Below are 23,486 nucleotides of genomic sequence, written 5' to 3' on the forward strand. Positions count from 1 at the left end.
AACTCTGAATTGTACATTTCAAATGGGTGATTTGTGTGGTCAAGTGTGAATTATATCTCAGTGCTGATTTTAAAAATTCATCCCAGTGGATCACCTTGCCTGGGGCGCATGCCCTGCCTTGGAAAACTCTGGCAGACCCTTCCTAGAACCACGGGAGATCTCCCTTCCTCTCATCTTGCTTCTCTTCAGTCCAGCCTGCACAGTTCTGGCTAAAACATGATTGCTTTGATGTCACTTAACCTTAACTGGCTCACTATTGCCAACAAGATGCAGTCTAGACTCCTTGGCATGAACTTGGACCACACTTTGAGAATAGACAGCTTTCGTATTCATTTACTAGAGGGTTGAATTAAATAGTTAACATATACTAGATACTCAATAAAACAATTAGGTTATTATGCTGAAACTCACTAAACACTGCTTAAGGTCCTTAAAACCGTCTTAAACTTGAAATGATGAAACAAAATCTTTCTGATGGTGCTTTCAGCAATAGCCCCCCTCGGGCTGACTTGAAGGCAGGTGTTCTTTAGTCTAAACTCCTGCGGCTTGGGTTTGATGAAGCTGCAGTATTTAGCAATTTGACTTGTTAATTGCCTAGCAGATTCCTAGAAATGCCATTACCTTCTAAATCATGTCTACTTTAAAACAGCACAAGGAAACAGTCTGAGGTCTCCCTCTTTACCTTCCCTTTTTTTAAACAAGTAAGTCAATTTATTCCATTTTTAAAAAGTAAGTCACTTCCTGTTTCCTGAGAGACCCATATATCAGGTACTGTGTGAGGTGTGTGGGCATTACAAAAATAGCTCAGACTTGGTTTTGGCTCTTAGCTAATGGAAGCTGAAGGGGTCAGTTGATGTTAGGCAGGTCATGTCTACAAGGCAGAACGGTGCCTCTCGTTCCTTCCCCCGCCCAGCACCATGCTAGACACTGGATGAGTTGAGAGAAGGGAAAATGAACTTGCTCTGCCTCCAGAGAGCTTTATAAACAGTAGAGGAGACGAAATTCCCACAGGGGTCAGGGTATGTTTTTTACTGAGCATGTGGTGTAGACTTGTAAGTGCTGTACACGCAGCAGAGGAATCGGCTGTGAATCCAGGGAACTCTGGCTTTGAGTGGGGTTTGCAGAAAGGACCTAGTTGTTAAAACTGGGTGTCTAAGAGCCACGGGAGAAAAGGCAGTTGAGAACCAATGCGTTTACCAAGAGCCTTGACGGCTCAGGTCAGCACTGATCCAGCAGGGAGCAGACTGTTTTGAAGCTTGTGTTTTCAGCAGCCCTTTGGATTTTATACCATTGTCTGGAGGCTCAGAGTTGGGAGAATGGGGCTGCTGCCCCTCTGCCTTTACCTCTGGGGCCTCAAGCAAGGACTTGACCTTTCTGGATCTCCATGGCCTCCAAGAGGAACAGGTTAGAGGGGCGAAGGCCAGGTTCTCTTTCACTTTAGAATTCCTGGGGTTCTGTATTCCACAGTGGGAAAAAGCACCCAGCACAGCACCTGTCAACCTAGTATGTGTCCAGTTAGAGTGCAGGCGGACAGCTGTGTCCTACCCACCAACCCTCAACCCTCTGCCCTCTCCCTCTGGTCTTCTTCCTTCCTCCCCTCCTTAAGTCTTATGCTTGGTATAAAAGGATGGAGAGCTGACTTCTGTGCCTGGCTGGTAGCTGAACCGTTGGGCTGTGCTTCGGAAGGGAAGGCTCTTGCACTGTCTCAGCCCTGGGCTCACTGTGAGATCTGTGAACGCTGTGAACACTGGCTTGCCTGTCCCCATTGCCAAAGCAGCTAAGAAATACTTTCTTCATGAAATTAGAGTTTGGTTTTTTTTTTGTAACATCTTTACTGGAATATAATTACTTTACAATGGTGTGTTAGTTTCTGCTTTATAACAGTGAATCAGCTATACGTATACATATATCCCCATATCTCCTTCCTCTTCCATCTCCCTCCCACTCTCCCCATCCCACCCTTCTAGGTGATCACAGAGCACTCAGCTGATCTTTCTGTGCTATGTGGCTGCTCCCCACGAGCTATCTGTTTTACGTTTGGTAGTGTATATATGTCCATGCCACTTTCTCACTTCATCCCAGCTTACCCTTGCCCCTCCCCATGTCCTCAAGTCCATTCTCTACCTCTGTGTCTTTATTCTTGTCCTGAAATGTTCTTCAGAACCTTTCTCTTTTTTTTTTTTTGTAAGATTTCATATATATGTTTTAGCATACGGTATTTGTTTTTCTCTTTCTGACTTACTTCACTCTGTATGCAGACTCTAGGTCCATCCACCTCACTACAAATAACTAAATTTCGTTTCTTTTTATGGCTGATTAATATTCCATTGTATATATGTGCCACATCTTCTTTATCCATTCGTCTATTGATGGACACTTAGCTTGCTTCCATGTCCTGGCTTTTGTAAATAGAGCTGCAATGAACGTTGTGGTACATGACTCTTTTTCAATTATGGTTTTCCCAGGGTATATGCCCAGTAGTGGGATTGCTGGGTCGTATGGTAGTTGTATTTTTAGTTTTTTAAGGAACCTCCATACTGTTCTCCATAGTGACTGTATCCATTTACATTCCCACCAACAGTGCAAGAGGGTTCCCTTTTCTCCACACCTTCTCCAGCATTTATTGTTTGTAGCTTTTTTGATGATGGCCATTCTGACTGGTGTGAGGTGATACCTCATTGTAGTTTTGATTTGCATCTCTCTAATGATTAGTGATGTTGAGCATCCTCTCATGTGTTTGTTGGCAATCTGTATATCTTCTTTGGAGAAATGTCTATTTAGGTCTTCTGCCCATTTTTGGATTGAGTTGATTGTTTTTTTGATACTGAGCTGCATGAGCTGCTTGTAAATTTTGGAGACTAATCCTTTGTCAGTTGCTTCATTTGCAAATATTTTCTCCCATTCTGAGGGTTGTCTTTTCATCTTGTTTATGGTTTCCTTGGCTGTGCAAATGCTTTTAAGTTTAATTAGGTCCCATTTGTTTATTTTTGTTATTATTTCCATTTTTCTAGGAGGTGGGTCAAAAAGGATCTTGCTGTGATTTATGTCACAGAGTGTTCTGGCTATGTTTTCCTCTAAGACTTTTATAAGTGTCTGGCCTTACATTTAGGTCTTTAATCCATTTGGAGTTTATTTTTGTGTATGGTGTTAGGGAGTGTTCTAATTTCATTCTTTTACATGTAGCTGTCCAGTTTTCCCAGCACCACTTATTGAAGAGGCTGTATTTTCTCCATTGTATATTCTTGCCTCCTTTGTCAAAAGTAAGGTGACCATATGTGTGTGGGTTTCTCTCTGGGCTTTCTATCCTGTTCCATACATCTGTATTACTGTTTTTGTGCCAGTACCATACTGTCTTGATTACTGTAGCTTTGGAGTATAGTCTGAAGTCAGGGAGCCTGATTCCTCCAGCTCTGTTTTTCTTTCTCAAAATTGCGCTGGCTATTCAGGGTCTTTTGTGTTTCCATACAAATTGTGAAAGTTTTTGTTCTAGTTCTGTGAAATATGCCAGTGGTAGTTTGACAGGCATTGCATGGAAACTGTAGATTGCTTTGGGTAGTATAGTCATTTACACAATGTTTATTCTTCCATTCCACGAACTTGGTATGTCTCTCCATCTGTTTGTATCATCTTTAATTTCTTTCATCAGTGTCTTATAGTTTTCTGTATACAGGTCTTTTGTCTCCTTAGGTAGGTTTATTCCTAGGTATTTTATTCTTTTTGTTGCAGTGGTAAATGGGAGTGTTTCCTTAATTTCTTTTTCAGATTTTTCATCATTAGTGTATAGAAATGCAAGAGATTTCTGTGCATTAATTTTGTATCCTGCTACTTTACCAAATTCATTGATTAGCTCTACTAGTTTTCTGGTGAGAAATCTTTAGGATTCTCTATGTATAGTATCATGTCATCTGCAAACAGTGATAGCTTTACTTCTTCTTTTCCGATTTGGATTCCTTTCATTTCTTTTTCTTCTCTGATTGCTGTGGCTGAAACTTCAAAAACTATGTTGAATAATAGTGGTGAGAGTGGGCAACCTTGTCTTGTTCCTGATCTTAATGCAAATGGTTTCAGTTTTTCACCACTGAGAACGATGTTGGCTGTGGTTTTGTCATATATGGCCTTTATTATAATGAGGTAAGTTCCCTCTGTGCCTATTGTTTGGAGGGTTTTTATCATAAATGGGTGTTGAATTTTGTTGAAAGCTTTTTCTGCATCTATTGAGATGATCATATGGTTTTTATCCTTCAGTTTGTTACTGTGGTATATCACATTGACTGATTTGCGTATATTGAAGGACCTTTGCATTCCCGGGATAAACCCCACTTGATCATGGTGTATGATACTTTTAATGTGCTGTTGTATTCTGTTTGTTAGTATTTTGTTAAGGATTTTTGCATCTATGTTCATCAGTGATATTGGCCTGTAGTTATCTTTCTTTGTGACATCTCTGTCTGATTTTGGTATCAGGGTGATGGTGGCCTCGTAGAATGAGTTTGGGAATGTTCCTCTCTCTGCTGTATTTTGGAAGAGTTTGAGAAGGTTAGGTGTTAGCTCGTCTCTAAATGTTTGATAGAATTCACCTGTGAAGCCTTCTCATCCTGGGCTTTTGTTTGTTGGAATATTTTTAATCACAGTCTCAATTTCAGTACTTGTGATTGGTCTGTTTGTATTTTCTATTTCTTCCTTGTTCAGTCCTGGAAGGTTGTGCTTTTCTAAGAATTTGTCCATTTCTCCCAGGTTGTACATTTTATTGGCATATAGTTGCTTGTAGTAGTCTCTCATGATCCTTTTTATTTCTGCAGTGTCAGTTGTTACTTCTCCTTTTTCATTTCTAATTCTATTGATTTGAGTCTTCTCCTTTTTTTTCTTGATGAGTCTGGCTAATGGTTTATCAATTTTGTTTATCTTCTCAAAGAACCAGCTTTTAGTTTTATTCATCTTTGCTATCGTTTCCTTCATTTCTTTTTCATTTATATCTGGTCTGATCTTTATGACTTCTTTCTTTCTGCTAACTTTGGGGGTTTTTTATTCTTCTTTCTCTAATTGCTTTAGGTATAAGGTTAGGTTGTTTATTTGAGATGTTTCTTGTTTCTTGAGGTTGGATTGTATTGCTATATACTTTCCTCTTAGAACTGCCTTTGCTGCATCCCATAGGTTTTGGGTCGTCGTGTCTCTATTGTCATTTGTTTCTAGGTATTTTTTGATTTCCTCTTTGATTTCTTCAGTGGTCTATTGGTTATTTAGTAATGTACTCTTTAGCCTCCATGTGTTTCTATTTTTTACAGATTTTTTTTTTTCTGTAATTGATATCTAGTCTCATAGCATTGTGGTTGGAAGGATACTTGGTACGATTTCAATTTTCTTAAATTTACCAAGGCTTGATATGTGACCTAAGATATGATCTATCCTGGAAAATGTGCCATGAGCACCTTAGAAGAAAGTGTATTCTGTTGTTTTTGGATGCAATGTCCTATAAATATTAATTAAGTACATCTTGTTTAATGTATCATTTAAAGCTTGTGTTTATTTATTTTCATTTTGGATGATCTGTCCATTGATGAAAGTGGGGTATTAAAGTCCCCTACTATTGTTGTGTTACTGTCAATTTCCCCTTTTATGGCTGTTAGCATTTGCCTTATGTACTGAGGTGCTCCTATGTTGGGTGCATAAATATTTACAATTTTTATATCTTCTTCTTAGATTGACCCCTTGATCATTATGTAGTCTCCTTCTTTGTCTCTTGTAATAGTCTTTATTTGAAAGTCTATTTTGTCTGATATGAGAATTGCTACTCCAGCTTTCTTTTGATTTCCATTTGCATGGAACATCTTTTTCCATCCCCTCACTTTCAGTCTGTATGTGTCCCTTGGTCTGAAGTGGGTCTCTTGTAGGCAGCATATATGCTGCTCTTTTTTTGTATCCATTCAGCCAGTCTGTTTCTTTTGGTTGGAGCATTTAATCCATTTACATTTAAGGTAGTTATTGATATGTATGTTCCTATTACCATCTTCTTAATTGTTTTGGGTTTGTTATTGTAGATCTTGGAAAAGTTCCTTTGGCATTTGTCGTAAAGCTGGTTTGGAGGTGCTGAATTCTCTTAGCTTTTGCTTGTCTGTAAATGTTTTGATTTCTCTGTCAAATCTGAATGAGATACTTGCTGGATAGAGTAATCTTGGTAGTAGGTTTTTCCCTTTCATCACTTTAAATATGTCCTGCCACTCCCTTCTGGCTTGCAGAGTTTCTGCTGAAAGATCAGTTGTTAACCTTATGGGGATTCCATTGTGTGTTATTTGTTGTTTTTCCCTTGCTGCTTTTAATATTTTTTCTTTATATTTAATTTTTGATAGTTTGACTAATATGTGTCTTGGCATGTTTCTCCTTGGATTTGTCCTGTATGGGACTCTCTGAGCTTCCTGGACTTGATTGATTATTAGGGAAGTTTTCAACTATAATCTGTTCAAATATGTACTCAGTCCCTTTGTTTTTCTATTCTTCCTCTGTGACTGCTATAATTCAAATGTTGGTGCATTTAATCTTGTCCCAGATGTCTCTAAGACTGTCCTCAATTCTTTTAATTCTTTTTTCTTTATTCTTCTCTCTGGTAGTTATTTCCACTATTTTATCTTCCAGGTCACTTATCCATTCTTCTACCTCAGTTATTCTGCTGTTGATTCCTTCTAGAGAATTTTTAAATTCATTTATTGTGCTGTTCATCATTGGTTTTTTGCTCTTTAGTTCCTCTAGGTCCTTGTTAAACATTTCTTGTATTTTCTCCATTCTATTTCCAAGATTTTGGATCATCTTTACTATCATTACTCTGAATTATTTTTGAGGTAGACTGCCTATTTCCTCTTCAGTAGTTTGGACTGGTGGGTTTTTTCCTTGCTCCTTCATCTGCTCTGTGTTTTCTGTCTTCTCAATTTTCTTAAGTTACTGTGTTTGGGGTCTCCTTTTCGCCACCTGCAGGTTTGTAGTTCCCATTGTTTTTGGTGTCTGCCCCCAGTGGGTAAGGTTGGTTCAGTGGGTGGAGGGGACTGGTGCCTGTGTTCTGGTGGATGAGGCTGCTTCTTGTCTTTCTATGGGCAGGACCCCATCTGGTGGTGTGTTTTGGGGTGTCTGTGACCTTATTGTGATTTTAGGCAGCCTCTCTGCTAGTGGGTGGGGTTGTGTTCCTGTCTTGCTAGTTGTTTGGCATAGGATGTCCAGCACTGGAGCTTGCTGGTCGTTGAGTGCAGCTGGGTTTAGTGTTGAGATGGAGATCTCTGGGAGAGCTTTCACCGTTTGATATTACGTGGAGCCAGGAGGTCTCTAGTAGACCATGTCCTGAACTCGGCTCTCCCTCGTCAGAGGTACAGGCCTGACACCCGGCTGGAGCACCAAGACCCTGTCAACCACACAGCTTTTGGGAAGTCTGAGGTCTTCTGCCAGCGTTCAGTAGGTGTTCTGTAGGAGTTGTTCCACATATAGATGTATTTCTAATGTATTTGTGGGGAGGAAGGTGATCTCCATGTCTTACTCCTCCTCCATCTTGATGGTCTCTTCTAGAGTTTGGTATTTTAAAGGAAAATATGAAATTTTCTTCAAAGTCAAAATATTATATAAGTAGGAAAAAAATTAAATATTAAGTGACATCATCTGAAACTTGCCTTTTGAATAAAATTTCATTATATGTGCTATCACAGGTACTACCAATGTACATCACTTGACATATAACAGTAGTTTTCTTGCATCTATTACTTTAATGCCACTACTTAAGCTGTGACTTCCTAATTTAAAACAGTTTAAACGAGTACATGCCATTTGCTGTCTCTGTTCCTTTTCTTTGAACTTTGTCAGGTGTATTTCTCTGTCTTCTGTGAAATCCCCTTTGTTAGCGTTGTCCCATGAGAATGGTCTGCATGCTTCCCTAATGGATTCTAAGGGCAAAGACAAAAGGGAGGAGAACAGCAAGCTTCCTGATTGGTCTTTCTTCATGGTGGATATTACAGATTTAATTGCGTGAGCCTAAGAACATCTTGTTGCATCTTGTGGCTCCTGCCTTCCTCCTTCTCCGTTTTCACATCCACTTTTGTTGGGAAAGTCTGTGTGTCTCCTATATGGTGGGATTCTAGCATTGAAATAATTTGCGTGGTCTGTATCCATTTATGGCCGTAAGAACCACTTGGAATTTTTATTTCAGTGGTGAAAATAGACATTTAAGAGGCATCATTTTAAAATGCTTCTATTTTGAGATTATCTCCTTGATTCTTGCTTCATGAAGATGATGAAGCTGGAGTAAAGCACTGCACGTTGAATTTAGACATTTATTTGACTGTGAATAAACTGTACACTATAAACTGTAAACTGTGAGTCATTGTACTTACAGATCTGGACTCAGCAGAAAAATGGGTCCAGTGTTTCAGCAGCCAGTTCACAGAATAGGAATTCCAGTAAACATACGAAAAGATGTTCATCCTCACTTGTAATCAGGAAGATGTAAATTCAAATCATTTTATACCCATAAAATTAGCAAAAATTTGCAAGTGTGATAGCAAATTTTGGCAAGGATGTAGAAAAATGGGAAGTTTCAAGCCTATTGTGAAAATGTAAACTGGTGGAAACACTTTGGAAAACAGTTTAGCGTCATTTTAAAGATATACATTTTCTAAAATCCAGAAATTTCAGTTCTTGATGATCACAGGCAGACTTCAGAGACATTGTGGGTTCAGTTTCAGACCACTGCAATGAAATCAATATCTCAATAAAGAAAGTCACACAGATTTTTTTGGTTTCTCAGTGCATATAAAAGTTATGTTTATACTGTACCCCAGTCTACTAAGTGTGCAATAGCATTCTGTCTAGAAAAACTATATACATTAGTGAAGAAATGCTTTATTGCTAAAAAATGCTAACCATCATCTGAGCCTTCAGTGAGTTGTAGTAGTAACATCAAAGATCACTGATCATAGACCACCATAACAAATATAATCATAATGAACAAGTTTGAAATATTATGAGAATTACCAAATGTGGCACAAAGACACAAAGTGAGCAAATGTTAGAAAAATGGCATCGATAGACTTGCTTGACACAGGATTTCCACAGACCTTCAGTTTGTAAAAAACACATTATCTGCTAAGTGTGATGAAACGAGATGTGCCTGTATGCTATAGGGAAATTCTTGCTCATATTCACTAGGCAACATGCATAAGAATGTAGCATCATTTATAGCAGCCCAGAGAAACCTGAAAACAACTTAAATATCCTTCAGTAAAATTTGAGGCTGAGGGAAGTCAGAACCTCTACTATTTTGGAGGGAAAAGCATAGGTCACTACATTTTTTAGAATAGCAGCTTTCAGAATAATTATTTCTTGATGGCATTGCTTGTCTCAAAAAGGAAAAAAAAATATGCAGGTAGGTCTTCATCTGTAGTGACAGGACAGCACTGCTGAGGACGTGAAATGGAGAAGCCAAATTGTGCAGCCCTCAGGATGGGTGCTTGACTCTGCAGCCGGTGCCTTGCCTGCTTGAGTATCTCTGAGGAGGCCTGGTCTCAACTCCGTGGCAGTTACTCCTGACGCAGGGCTATGAAAGCATTTGGTTTTGTGACCAGAGGCCTGGTTAGGGGGGCTGGCCTTGGCCTTGGTTGCTGTTTTTCGAAGGTACACGTGGACCCTGGCCTGAGAAAGTTGGTAAGATGTGGCAGCAGAGGCATGTTGGACTGTTTTGATGAATTAACGTCATTCATCATAAGGGATTTTTTAAAGTGTGCTACAGTTGTTTATTGATTTTTCTGGATGCTAAATGGCTTAATACTTTCCTGCAGGAGGAACAGCTGAAATCTCACGAGAGCAAGCTGAGGCAGATCACCACAGAGCTAGCCGAGCACCGCTCCTACCCACCTGACAAGAAGGTTAAAGCCAAGGAGGTAGATGAGTACAAACTCAAAGATCACTATCTGGAGTTTGAGGTGTGTTGAACCTAAATGTAATAATTGTCTGTACCTGAGCTACTTTATGATTTTTTCCATGAGGCAGGTTTTTTTATACTTACTGTAACTGTGGGCAATGTACCTTGACCCTGCCTCTCCCTGGGGAGCTCTGTGCAGGGTCTAGGTCATGGTGGCCCCTCATGTTCATGGTTCTGTTTAAGCGTCAAACAAGCATCAAGGAATAATTGGCAGTTTATGCACTTAAAAGCAAATAGCCTGCCTGTCGGAATAGCAGGTGCTGGCTGCAAGACAAAAAAACAACAAGTAGATGGACATGCCAGGGTGGGCAGCTGCGTTCTCTGTTTCTGCACCTCTTCCAACACAGTCTTAGTCAGAAAAAGTACCGCAGAGGAAATGAGCTACAGGGCGACATGATGCCTTTTCCTGCTGCTAGGCAACAGATGCATTTTTCCTCTTACCACTCACTGCCCTTCACAAGGAGGCTAGTTGTGCACATCCATATACTATAGCAAGTGTGGTCATTAAAAGGGATGGGGAGGGTCCATAAACTCTGGAAAGACAGAAAATTTAAAAGCAAGTTGAAAGCCGTAGAAATAGTAAATGTTACCTTTGGCTAAATTTTCTCCCAAGTTAGCATCAGGGTTATGCAGGATCCTCTGACTCTCCCCCTTCAGCTGCCACTTTAAGACACTTAAAGTATCTCTTTTTTTAAGTTGATAGCCTGTAGTCCAAAATGAAGAACAATTATCTTTAAATTATTTACAGTCTTTTTCTGTTGAGTGTATTGAATCCATCTTTAACTATTCTTTTTCATTGTAGCTCTAGTGTATTCTACTTATTCATCTCCTTCTTTCCCATCTTACAATCATGTTTCTTCCTTGGGCTTGAAATGTAGCATCATCTGAGCACCCTCGCCCTGGCCCCTGCCATCCCCCAGGATCTGATCAGGAGCCAGATCCCAGTGCTCTGCCTCTGCGATATCCCTGCTGTCCCTTGCTTGCCACCCGTGTTGCTTTTATGCCTCTCTGCCCAAGTGCTGAGTTTTCATGTCTCACATGAGCCTGGCGGCTGCTTCCTGTCATCAGTTCATCCTGCATGCTCCTGTCAGTTAGTTTTCTAAGGCATGCTTCTGCTCGACAGCTGCCCTTGATTTTCCCCACAATTTACCTTCAGATAAAGTCCAATCCTTAGTCTGAGAGGATTTGGGTTCCTTCTGCCTTTCCACAACACGGGTCTTCCCACCACGACCTCCATGTATATCAGTCACATTTCTGCCCACTCTGCTCTCTCCAAACACGCTTTTTATGCCTTTGTTCATCTACTTAATTCTGCCCCAAATGCTCTTCCCCTTATTTCATTTCTGAAAATGCTGTTCATCTTCCAAGATGCAGCCCAAATCCCTCCTACGAAAAGCCTGCTCTAAATCTGCTGGTTACCGTCCTGCACGGTGACTCCCGTTATGGTGATTTCAGGAAGTCTTTGTATCTATGGCTTCCGCGCCAAGGCTGTGAGCCCTTGGAGTGCAGGCGCCTCAGGTCCATTTCTAATCTCTGCTCTGTGCTTGCTTTTGGGCTGCACAGGATTTCATGGAAGCTTTTAAAAGTCTTTTTCTGAGTTATAAAATTTCTGTTACAAAATAACATTTGGTCCCCTGCAGATCCATGTACTAGTTTTCTTCATGGTTAAGCAGGTCCTTGCTCTGGGCAGATGAAGAAAGATCTTTCTTTTATTAAAGGAGAAAGTTTATTAGCTAAAACTTTGGAAGCCTTACCAGCAAAAGACTTGAAAAAATACCTTTTAACAAACAAAAAAACTAAGCAGCTCATCTCTCCCCACACTTGTTCATTCTTGAGAGATGGGAGTTCTCAAAAATCAATCCCAATTCTTCACACGTCTGGAGTGGCTTTCAGCTGTAGGCCCTTTTAGTTTCACATGTGCTAATTAAATTTCCCAGCACCTCAGGCCCCTGCTGCCAGCTCTCAACACCTTGCCCTGAGCCCTTGGCTCAAAGGCTACAAGTCTCTTCCCAGGAGGCAGGGGCGGTGGCAGGACCATAGAAAGGATGCCGCTGCTAGAAGCACTCCCTGCTTTTGCATCCACTGTGGTGCCCCTTTTCTGAAAATGTAACCCAGCAAAAGCCGGCATTTTCATTTCCTGACATGAACTTAGACCAACCTCTGTGGAGATAAGTCTTGCTTTGATCAAATTATCACATCAGGGCTTCCCTGGTGGTGCAGTGGTTGAGAGTCCGCCTGCCGATGCAGGGGACACGGGTTCGTACCCCGGTCCGGGAGGATCCCACGTGCCGCGGAGCGGCTGGGCCCATGAGCCATGGCCGCTGAGCCTGCGCGTCCGGAGCCTGTGCTCCGCAACGGGAGAGGCCATAACAGTGAGAGGCCCGCGTACCGCCAAAAAAAAAAAAAAATTGTCACATCAAGGAGCCTGCAGATTGCATTCCAGGACTTTGGCTCATTAAAATCTTCTCATATGGTAATATGTCAGGCATGCTGGATTGTCTGTCGAACTGTGTTGACCTGTGTCACCAGAAAGGCAGACGGGCACCTCACTTCATAGAGGTTATCTCAAAAATTTTTTGTAATCTTTTTTTTTTAAGTGAATCATTATTTTTCACTAACTTAAAATTGAAGTACTATATCTTTCGGGGTCCACTTTGCTGTTATTTCAGCCACCAGAATTTGTCTTGTGTGTGTGCCTTAGAGAGGCTCTGCAGAGAATTCAGTGCTTGGCTTTTTACAGCCTTCCCTAGCAGGCTGCTCTATTTCCTGAACAGGAGGTCTGAGTGTTACTGACCGTCTTATGTACTTTGTTCATTGCTCTATCCCAGCTTCTGGAATATGGACTGAGTGCTTAATACATACTTGTTGAGTGAATAAATGGAATTTTGTTATTGAGTATAAAAGATAACATCAGAGGAAGTGGTTCCCCGAGAAAGCTTAGTAACTCCCCTGAAAACTAATGTGATAAGCAGACAGCAGTGTCTGCAGTTCATTGTGACCTCAGATGGACAGTGACAGGAAGGGGAGCTTGAATCCCATCTACATCCTTGTCACCAGGGAAGAACACAGGCAGGAGCCTCTTCTCTCACCTGTTCCTGTAGTAAAGGGACTCGCTGTGGTTTCAGAGCAGTTCTTGTAATTTTTACATCTTGGTAAGAAAAACACCTTTATTTTGTTAGAATATTAAGCTGTTGGTAATAACACTGGGGTTGTTTCTAACTTAATGCGTTTCAGTTATTTATATTCCAAGTTGCTTTCAGTACAAACAGTTCTTCGTAGTGGGACAAATTCACAGCTCTTTCTATGACTTAGAAATTCTCCAAACCCTGACTGACAGTAAATGATTAGAAACTCTGGTAAATAAGAAGGTTCAGTGGTTGTTTTTTGTTTGTTTGTTTTAACGTCTTTATTGGAGTCTAATTGCTTTACAGTGGTGTGTTAGTTTCTGCTTTATAACAAAGTGAATCAGTAATACATATATCCCCATATCTCTTCCCTCTTGCATCTCCCTCCCTCCTACCCTCCCTATCCCACCCCTCTAGGTGGTCACAAAGCACCGAGCTGATCTCCCTGTGCTATGCGGCTGCTTCCCACTAGCTATCTATTTTGCATTTGGTAGTGTATATATGTCCATGCCACTCTCTCATTTTGTCCCAGCTTACCCTTCCCCCTCTCCGTGTCCTCAGGTCCATTCTCTTGTTTGTTTGTTTTTGAAGTCTATAAAAAGTCTACAGAGAACAAGGAGACTTCCATCAATCTCAGCCTTAGCCTGTAAGGATATTCACTATTACTGTAAGCAGCAAACTCCCCTCAGAATGGCTGTTAGTTAACCAAGTTCATGCCTGTCTCTCTTTATTGCGTATTCATAGCGGGTGGGGAGGGGTGGCATTGCTTTGTTTTTGATTGAATTGGTTCCCCCAAGCTGTGGCTGTTACTTGTTTAGAAGAGTTCGTGTGGAGTCTGATCTCAGTTTTGAAAGGGTTGTTAGGCATCATAAGTCTGTGTAAGAAACTTGCCATCATTTCCCAGTTTCAAAAAATAAATATCAGAAATGGCCTCACTTCCTTATAACTTATTTCTACTTTATTCAGTTCCCTTTTCACTTAAAAATGTTTAACTGATCTCCATCTTTCTAGTACATTAGGAAATTTATCAGGATGTGGGACAGGTGGGTGGTTTGTGTCACATATAAAAACTTACAAAGCTCCAGCCACTCGAAGCACAGTAGGCAGGGCTGTGCCCGATACTCCTGGGCCCTTTAAGAAACAGCCCTTGCTAGCACTGTACTTGGCCCCAGAAATTTGTCTTTATGTCTCTTAGCAGTTAAAGTGAAGATACTGTTTGATCCAGGATGTTTTTCATGTGACATTTAAGATGTTTTCAGTGGCATAAGTTATTAATTCTTAGATCTGAGTAGGGAAAGGGAGACCATAGCAACCCAAACCTGTGAGAAGCGTGACTGGGCTGTAAGAGGTTTGCTTACAGGAGGGAGGGATTCCTGAGGGCAGGCTAACAGAGGCTCCCGGGTTCACTGCAGAGCCAGGGCAAACCTGGCGGGCAGCACCAGACCAGTGCATTTCATGGGCCAGCAGACCTAAGGTCAGAATGTTTTCTTTGGCCATCGCAGTGCTGGATTTGTTTTCATTGAGATTTGAATGCATTTAGGGAAGACCTACAGGGCCCTCCCCACCACCCCTTAGTATATCAAGCCTAGCAGGCATCCACATTTGTGTTGCTGGCCTGGCCCCTGGGGGCGGTTCAGTTTGCCATCCCTGTACAGAGGCTGCAGAAGGTTGGATATGCTTTGTGTCTTAGATCTTTGAACATGAGCTTTGGAATCAACTGTCTCTCTGTGGTTAGAAAATGGATACTTCCAGGTACATGTGTTCTCAGGTTCCAGTCCAGCAGGAAAAGAAGTCCACGTCCCTGATGGCTCTACCCAGATGCAGAATAAGTCCCCTTGGCTGAATGGGCTAGAAATCAGCCACGTGCCCACTCCTGAATTTCGACCTGGAGTAGCACATGCTCATGGCTTAAGGCAGGCAGGGCCCACACGAACCACATGGCTGGAAGCTCAATTTTAGAAACAACAAATGTCCATTCTAGTAAGACATGTAAATCTCTTGGGACGGAATATTTTAAATCTAGAAAATCTAGGGCGTCCTTGAGGCGTGATGCATCTTTTTCTGAATTTCTAATTTTTGGTGGCATGTAAAATGGCGCGATTCCTTCTGAAATTGATGTATTTGAAATAAGAGCACATTCCATACAGCACCGTTCAGGAAATTCAAAGCATCTCATATCAAGGAGCGCACGTAATATGAATTTCTGGGCACAAGCCCTCAGTTTTATCGTTGGGCTATTTGTTGCACGGTGGGTAGGTGGTGGTTTGATGTATTTCTTTTTGAACAGATTCTCTGCTTGTGATCTTAGCCCGGCTCCCTCAGATCACTCAGTCTTTGTCAACATCAGATAAATAATTTTCATGTGACGGTCCACTTTTTCTCTCACAGGAGCAGTGCAAGGGCATATTTCAGTGCACTGCCAGCCGCCACAAGCTAATCCATCTCTGGAACAAGACAATCTAGCTGTTAATTTGTGAGTCGCCGTGTTTGTAAAAGTACAGAGATAGCTGTGATCACCATCGTCTCCCTAGCAAAGGGAGAGTCTCAGTTGAACGAGAGTCTCAGTCTCACTTGAAGAAGAGTCTCAGTCTCAGTAACAGGGTCTAGCCTGGAATCCAGCACTGTCTCCTTTATAGAAAACATCACAGAGGTGATCCCTGGTCTGGATCTGAGAAGCTAAGATGTGGCAGGTTAATAGAATTCTTGGGGAAGTTTAGGAATTTTATTTTTCTAATAGAAGACTAAGTGTTAGAGTCTAGAGACACAGGTTCAGCATCTGCCCAGGCATACAAGTCCAGTTAACTACAGAGACAGGAGTCTTGCATTGCCGTTCGGAGTTGCATTTTGTATGACACAATGAGCGAGGTCTGCAGAGCGCTTGATTTTCATCTGTAAAAGATGGTGCACGCTTCTGAAGGGAGGAGAAGCTTAGCAACAGGATCCTTTGAATCACATTTTAAACAGATGATTGAGAAGCAGAACAAACAGCCAGTCACAGGACCCACAGTGACTCTGTCCCTAAATCCCTCCTTACACCTGAAATGTCTGCTCTGAGGAGAGTCACTGCTTTGGGTGAATGTACTGTCTGCCAGAAAAGGGAAAATACTTGCAATTATAAAATAGTAAAATTAGGAAAAGGGATGGACTGGAAGTTAGGAGGCCACTTTAGTCTCATCCTTGATGTGTTTGGTACTAGTTATCCTCTCTGGACCTCAGTTTCTGGCTGTGGAGATGAGATGGGATTGGGTGAACTAACCTATAAGGTCGCCTCCAACTCTTTATTTTTGATGCGAGATACATACTAACAGCAAATAGTTTATTAGATTAACTCACTCTCACGATGATCCCTAAGAGTGTTGTTAAACGTAAAACAAGAATAGTTCAATTTGGGGATATCAGGGGATCTGGACCAGCTCTGTCCAATAGAGATATAGTGCAAACCACATATATAATTTTAAATTTTCTAGTAGCTACACTTAAAAATAAAAGGAAACTGGTGGAATTAATTGTAATAAGATTTTTCAGCTTAACACAATATGTCCAAAATATTATCATTTCCACATGTAATCACTATAAAATATTAAGATATTTGACGCTCTTTTCTTCCTAAGTCTTCAAACTTTAGTATACCTTTACACTTAGGGCACATCTCAGTGTAAGTTGGCCACATTGCACGTGCTCAGGAGCCACCTGAGGCAGTGGCTCCTGTGCTGCTCAGTCTCCCTAAAAGCCAGCTGGGACTGGGAGGCCTGGTCACAAGTGGGGTGCAGGTTTCATGCATAATGGAAGATGTGCAGCTGTTGTGCACCGTAGGACTCTACAGTAGTTTGTGGACGGTGTCGCTTCTGTCTAGCTGCCTGTGCGGTGCCTGTTGTTTACTGTTTTGATTGTTACTTCTGGGTGGGGATTCAGTAAAGAAGAGGTCCACCTGGTGTGAGTGCTGTCACCACAGTGACTTGTGAGAAGGAAGTGCCCCTTCAGTCTCCCCACAAAGCTATTCTCATGCAAATAGTGTGAGCGGCCTCCTTCACAATTCCCTTGGACCTTTTGGTAAGTGACCCTCCCATCCGTTTTTTTGCAGACTGCTGGTACTGTCCGCCCTTTCCTGTGCTAACTCTGCTTTTTTCTTTTTACCCAGAATACTTTATCTCTGTCTAACTACTTTAGGTTTCTTCCTACTACTTTCCATAAGAATCTGTATGCTTTTGATGTAAGAGTTTTAAAAGCTTGTGTGCTTGAGCCCCTGCTCCGAGATGCAGAGGCTTGTTGGAGCAGGCTACTGCGCTTCTTTAGGTGTATCTAGTTCAGAATTACTCAAGAGACTTATAATGAAAACTTAAAATGTTTTCAGAAATGTTCTTCTGGAAATATTAGGGAAAAATCATATGCAAAAATCCTATGTTTGTACTAGCCTTCTCAGTACAGCCCTCACTGGAAGGCTGGAAGCAGGTCCCCCGGTCACGGACTTCTTGCAGGAGCACCTGTCTGCCTGGACAGCTCCTGGAGGTGTGGCTCATGTGCACGAGGGACACGTTGGGGCCTCTCACCTCAACCGGAGGTTTCCTGCCTGACCGGGTCTGGCCTTTGGCCAGTTTGTGGACAGTCAACCACAGCTGGTTTCCCATGTGCCTTCCCCTCCCCGGACCAGCACTGCATCTTCATCCATGTGTCATGCTTCCCTCCTTAGAGAGTCCTGGGAAGTTTATAGCTGCCCCTCATTCTGCCACTTGTGGAGCCTGAGACTGGAGGGGGCGAGGGACTTGCTGAGGCCTGGTCGCTCAGTGTTCTGACTCCACGGGTCAAAGATACTTTACCAAGACAGGCTCAGAATTGGACACAGAACTGGTGAGATGGAAGAGAGATATTTGAACTGGGCCTGCAGAAGGTGCAAAACTGCTTTGAGCTCAAAAGCAATCAATATATCTTAGGTATGAAGTGTCCTGGGAAGTCAGTGGGGAAGGTAGTTTACCTTCAAAGCTTCCTCAAATCCTACTTTTAAAATTTCCTAGAAAGACTGACCTGTCCCCTTATGACAGGCACTGGCGTTTTGGGACCTGTGCATGTGACAGGCCAGCTGCCACAAAGAATCCCGGGAGCGTATTTCTGAGAGAAAGTGTGTGCGACTTTAGGGAATCCTAGTACAGCCAGAAGCACAAACTAAATATAAACCAAGGATTAAGAGTGTGGCCTGTAGGTGTTTCCCTGGTAGCACAGTGGTTGAGAGTCCGCCTGCCGATGCAGGGAACATGGGTTCATGCCCCAGTCCCGGAAGATCCCACATGCTGTGGAGCAGGAAGATCCCACATGCTGTGGAGCAGCTAGGCTCAGAGCCATGGCTGCTGAGCCTGCACGTCCAGAGCCTGTGGTCCGCAACGGGAGAGGCCACGACAGTGAGAGGCCCGCGTACCGGAAAAAAAAAAAAAAAAAAGAGTGTGGCCTGTATAAGAATGTTGTCATAACAAACTAAAATTTTGTTTTAGATGTGAGTTCCCTAAGGAAAAACTCAGTGAGAGACAAACTTTTATCCCATAGGAGTTAAATTTAACCTCTTATCCAGATAAGTAGTATTTCTCTAGCTCAGATTACTTACCTTGGGTATGTAGAAACTTGACTTCACATCTCTGTGTTTCAAATGACAATTTTTTTTTCCATTAAACTTTTTAATCCCATTGATCCAGAGTTAATTTTCTTTTTCCCGTTAATTTTACACTCAGCTATTGTCAAAACCCTCATGCAAGGCCACACTGGGCAGGGCCCCCAGAGCCAGGAGCCTGGTGCATGGCAGGTCTGCAGGACTGACCCATGGCTAGGTGGGAACTGGACAATTCTTGAGTTTTCCACCTAGAAAACAAACTGTGTTCTGTTTTCTAAGTGAGCTTTGTGGACTTTTAAATTGAGAATTTCGAGTTTAATTTCTAAGAAGAGAAAAAAAATCTGGGTACTAATACAGACTGGGTTTATAGAAAGGGTTTCGAGAGCTGGAGAAACAAAGTGTGAAGAGTGAGAAAGGCAGCAGGGTTTTAAAAATTAGCTCTCAGAATTGGGAAAGCTCTCCTTGACACCGAAGTCCTGTTCTTCTCCACAAAGATGTTGCAAAGGGAAAAGCACTGCAGGGGATCTGCCTGCCCGGGCCTGGCAGCTGGGGGCCCTGGGAGGGACAAGCACGACAGGGGTGGCCATTGAGCCCTCTCTGTTCCCTGAAGGGCCTGTGGGAGCTCTGGGGGCAGAGACCAGACGCCTTAGGAGCATCAGACCAGGACCACAGGATGGAGACAAAGACACACTCAAAACGCTTTCTGCAGACCCAGTGCTTTTTGTCCGTATTAGAGTTTTTTGACCTCTTCTGCTTACATTATTATTATGAGTAAGCTTTTTATTTTAGTTTTGTTTTTAATTGAGGTCACAAAGTTCATTTAGAGAGCAGTCGAGCCAAAAGGTAGACTGAAATAAAACAATAGAATTCACACTGCCTCAGGTTTTCCCAGAAAGCCACGAATACAAACTATACAACCTAAAAATGTGTGTATTTGCTATATTTTGGCAGTGGGTTACCATTACATGCCGAAGCCTGATAGGGGAATGGCATAGGGAGAAAACGTTAAAATTTTCTTTTAAAAATGTAAGTCCTAGCATAGCTTTCAGATAAGAACTTATAGAAAGCTCTGTTTTTAATGTATTGCTTTCTTAAGTTAGCAGGTAGCAGAGGGTAAGCCAGCCGGGCAAGGAGAAAGTCTGCAAGTCAATTCTGCATCGTCCTATAGAATGCAGAGTGGAGATGAGCAGTTTCTTCCAGAGCTCCTTGTTTTGTTGGCTTGTTTTAATTGTTTTGGTTTGTTTCTTTGTTTTCCAATGGAGAGATCTAGGAGTAAAAAGTGTTTTGCTATGTACATGACATTATTGGTGTTCTTCTCCTTTCATTTTAAGCTGGCCTTTTACCCTTCCTGCCTGAGAAGGGAAAATGTCAGGAGGAAATGTATTCAGGACTCGATTGCTGGTGCAGTGAGGTCTGAAGGCAAATGGCAGTGCTAAGTTAGAATTGCCGTTGCAGTTTTCTTTTCATTTAGGCTGTTACTATTGTATTCATGTATCAGAGGTCAAAAGGAGATAGTGTTATATTAAATGAAATGAAAAATGGTATGCAGAACTCATACTCAAAAAAAAGAAACTGCTCCATCAGATGTGGATGTGATTAAACTTCTTTTCAAATAATAACAATACTCAGGATTTTTTTTTTAGCACTTAACATTCAACCTAAGCCACAGCTTACTTGGCCTTGGATACTGTATTGTTTTGTTCCTCCCTAGTAAGCATTGCTGCTAGTGAAAGGGATATTTTTCCTACATGTTTGAGAAGTATTCTTACAGGTGATTAAAGACCAACTTAATAAATTAACGTTGCAAAACAATGTAGTAAGGAGGTTACAGAGTGAATAAACAACTTGATTTTAGGAGAAAAAGAAGCCATTAAGCATTTGAATTGTCTTTGGCTCTCAGCGGTCACAGAAGGTTTTATGGAAAGCGCAAATCTTACGAAGGAAATTAAGAGAGAGAGCTTGCTGAATGGACAAAGCCACAAAAGCAGTGTTCAGATGCTTCTCTGCAGAGAGTAGCCACTGAGCTTGGATTTGGTAAAATCCCATCTCAATTTTCTGATAGTGGGATCAGCTCACACAGTTATACTGCTATGAATCTATTCATACTGTCGGAGAATCTCTGAGCAAGGAAGCTGAGCATACAGCTCTGAAATTTTTAAGAATTGATCTGAGAATGAATCCACAGCGACTACGACAAAATCTTTAATAACGGGGCTTCCCTGGTGGCACAGTGGTTAAGAATCTACCTGCCAATGCAAGGGACACGGGTTTGAGCCCTGGTCCGGGAAGATCCCACATGCCACGGAGCAACTAAGCCCATGCACTACAGCTACTGAGCCTGTGCTCTAGAGCCTGCAAGCCACAACTACTGAGCCTATGTGCCACAACTACTGAAGCCTGTGCACCTAGAGCCCATGCTCTGCAACAAGAGGAGCCACCGCAATGAGAAGCCCACGCACCGCAACGAAGAGTAGCCCCCGCTCGGCACTATAGAAAGCCCGCGCACAGCAACAAAGACCCAACGCAGCCAAAAATAAATAAATTAAATAAATAAATTTTTTAAAAAGGGAAAAACTGTGAAAATGATTTTTTAAAAAAAGACCTTTAATAACGTGACCAAAGGCAGTAACTGTCCCCAAAGCACATCGCATTCTGAGGCTCCCTCTGTCCTTCCTAATGAAAGTACACCCTGGAAGGGCCACGTAATGAAAACTAGCAAGGATTTAGGAAAGTGAATCAATGCCATAGTTAGTGGCCACCTGCCCCCAAGACTGCTCTTTTCACTGTCACATTGCTTCCCACAGACTTGCGTTCTGCAGCCCATCTCATCTTTAACGTGCCCGATCTGGAGCTATGTTCATGCTTGCACAGTGGTTACTTTGTGGCATGAATTATATTAATTAAAACATTCATGGTTTTTTGCTGTTTCTTCTTCCCTTTTTACTATCTGGTTATGAACATTATTGGCAGAGCAAAAGTGTAAAACCTCCATATTGTTATTATTTACTTGTTGAGTGTCAGCAGCAGTTTCCTTCCCATGTTAATATTGATGAGGCTGCTACTCTGACCCACAGAGCTTAGAATCTTAGGTGAGTGTTGAAGTATTTACCCAAGGGTAAATGTGATCCTGGTGCGTTACATATAAGTCACATGCAAGAGTCATCAGGCAAAGGAATTCACATATAAATGACCATTGACAAACTCTTATCTTTTTAATGGATGCTTTTGTTAGAAGGTAAATTTAGAGGCTGCCCTTCATGTCAGAATGAGATCTAGTCACTAACAAATGAAGAACCACCACACTCCACACTCCAAAAGTCCAGTTTTTCACTTTTTTTTTTTAAAGCTCTAAGTGGGTAATAAAATTTGGTCTTCATGTACTACTACATAAGAGATGCTCAGAAAATATGTCTCTGTTTTATGAACCTCAAAAGTATGATATAAACTACTTTTCTTTCTCTGTAGAGAGAGAGCCCCAGTCTTAAGTACGCAGCCTCAGTGCACTCTGCAGGGTTTGTGCGGGTGGCGTCTTGACAGCCGTGGTCTGGATGTGGGGGGCATAGATAAGTCTTTGCTGAGTGGTGCAACTTGGGGTCAGACCATAGCATTTTTGTAGAAAACATGGGAATGGGGAACACTGGAGGTGAAAGAGCATTCCCTAGAGGCTACTGACGGAGGGGCTCATCGGGCATCTACCTCTGCATCTATATCCATGGTTTTATTTTTCTAGAATTTGCCACATTAAGAGTTCAAAATATGTTTTCTATTAGACATGAGAAATTTATTTTCTCATTTGTTCCTTCCTTCCATTTATACACTCATCAAATGTTTACTTAGTGTATACTCTGTGTTCTCTGTGCTGGGGATACATTAACAAACAAAAGCCAAGTCCTTGCCCCCATGTGATTGCATTCTAGGATTGGCAGGGGGAAGATAGACAAGATTGTTTCATAAGCAAACTCTAAGGCTCATGGTGAGAATGCTAAGGAGAAAAATAATGCAGTGTCCAGTGCGAAGAGCAGGTGTGGCAGTTTTAGGTCTGGATGACCAGGGAAGGCCTCTGCATAAAGGAGACATTTGAGTGAAGACTGAAAGGGGTGACGGAGGCCAGGGAATATGCCCTGTAGGCTCCTGGGGCCATGCTTCTTGGGCAGAGAGAGCAGCAGGTACTAGAGGTCTAGAGCCAGGAGTGTGTCTGCTATGTTCAAGGACAGCCAGGAGGCAGGATGACTGGCACACAGCATGCCCGGGGGGAGCAGTAAGACACCAGACTGGGGGGTGGGGGGTGGCACTGATGGGGGTTTCCTAGGCCAGTGTATGGATTTGGGGTTTGGAAGGATTTTTAAGGATGAGAAGCCATTGGAGCATTTTGAGCAGATGACACACTCTTACAGTTTAGCCCATGACTCTCTTTCTAGAAGTGTATGCATGGGGGGCAGAGAGGGAGCAGGGGGCCAGAGAGGCAGCTATCGCAGTTATCCAGGCACAAGGTGATGGTGCTTGGTCCAGACTGGAAGTGGTGGCAGCAGAGAGAAATGGTGTTCTTCTGAATTTATTCTGAAGATGGAGGGACAGATGGATGTGGGATATGGGAGAAAGAAGGATCAAGGAGCAAAGTTTTTATTGTCAAATTTCCTTCCTCAGGATTTTAGAAGTATCTCCAGGCTGCTCCCTAGTAAATACTAGTATACTAACTAATCATTACCCAGATCCAGAAACTGCTGTAGGACAATTTGTTGGCTAACTCTTACAATCTTGATATCCTACGTGTTGTAGGCTTATAGGGGAGGACCAAGAGAACTGTACTCTAGCACCCATGGCG

General features: G+C 42.1%; 1 protein-coding gene across 10 annotated transcripts in view; it reads left to right on the forward strand.

Annotated features, from left to right (window-relative positions):
• PSD3 (pleckstrin and Sec7 domain containing 3) overlaps positions 1–23,486 on the forward strand; it is a 571,362-nt gene that overhangs the window by 532,887 nt on the left and 14,989 nt on the right. For all 10 annotated transcript variants that reach the window (XM_073798607.1, XM_033848747.2, XM_073798608.1 and 7 more), the window contains one exon: positions 9,804–9,947. In XM_073798607.1, coding sequence (XP_073654708.1) covers positions 9,804–9,947 — 144 coding nt within the window. The remainder of the gene's footprint in view (positions 1–9,803; positions 9,948–23,486) is intronic.

Source organism: Tursiops truncatus, chromosome 21 (assembly GCF_011762595.2).
Source record: "Tursiops truncatus isolate mTurTru1 chromosome 21, mTurTru1.mat.Y, whole genome shotgun sequence".
NCBI lineage: Eukaryota > Metazoa > Chordata > Mammalia > Artiodactyla > Delphinidae > Tursiops > Tursiops truncatus.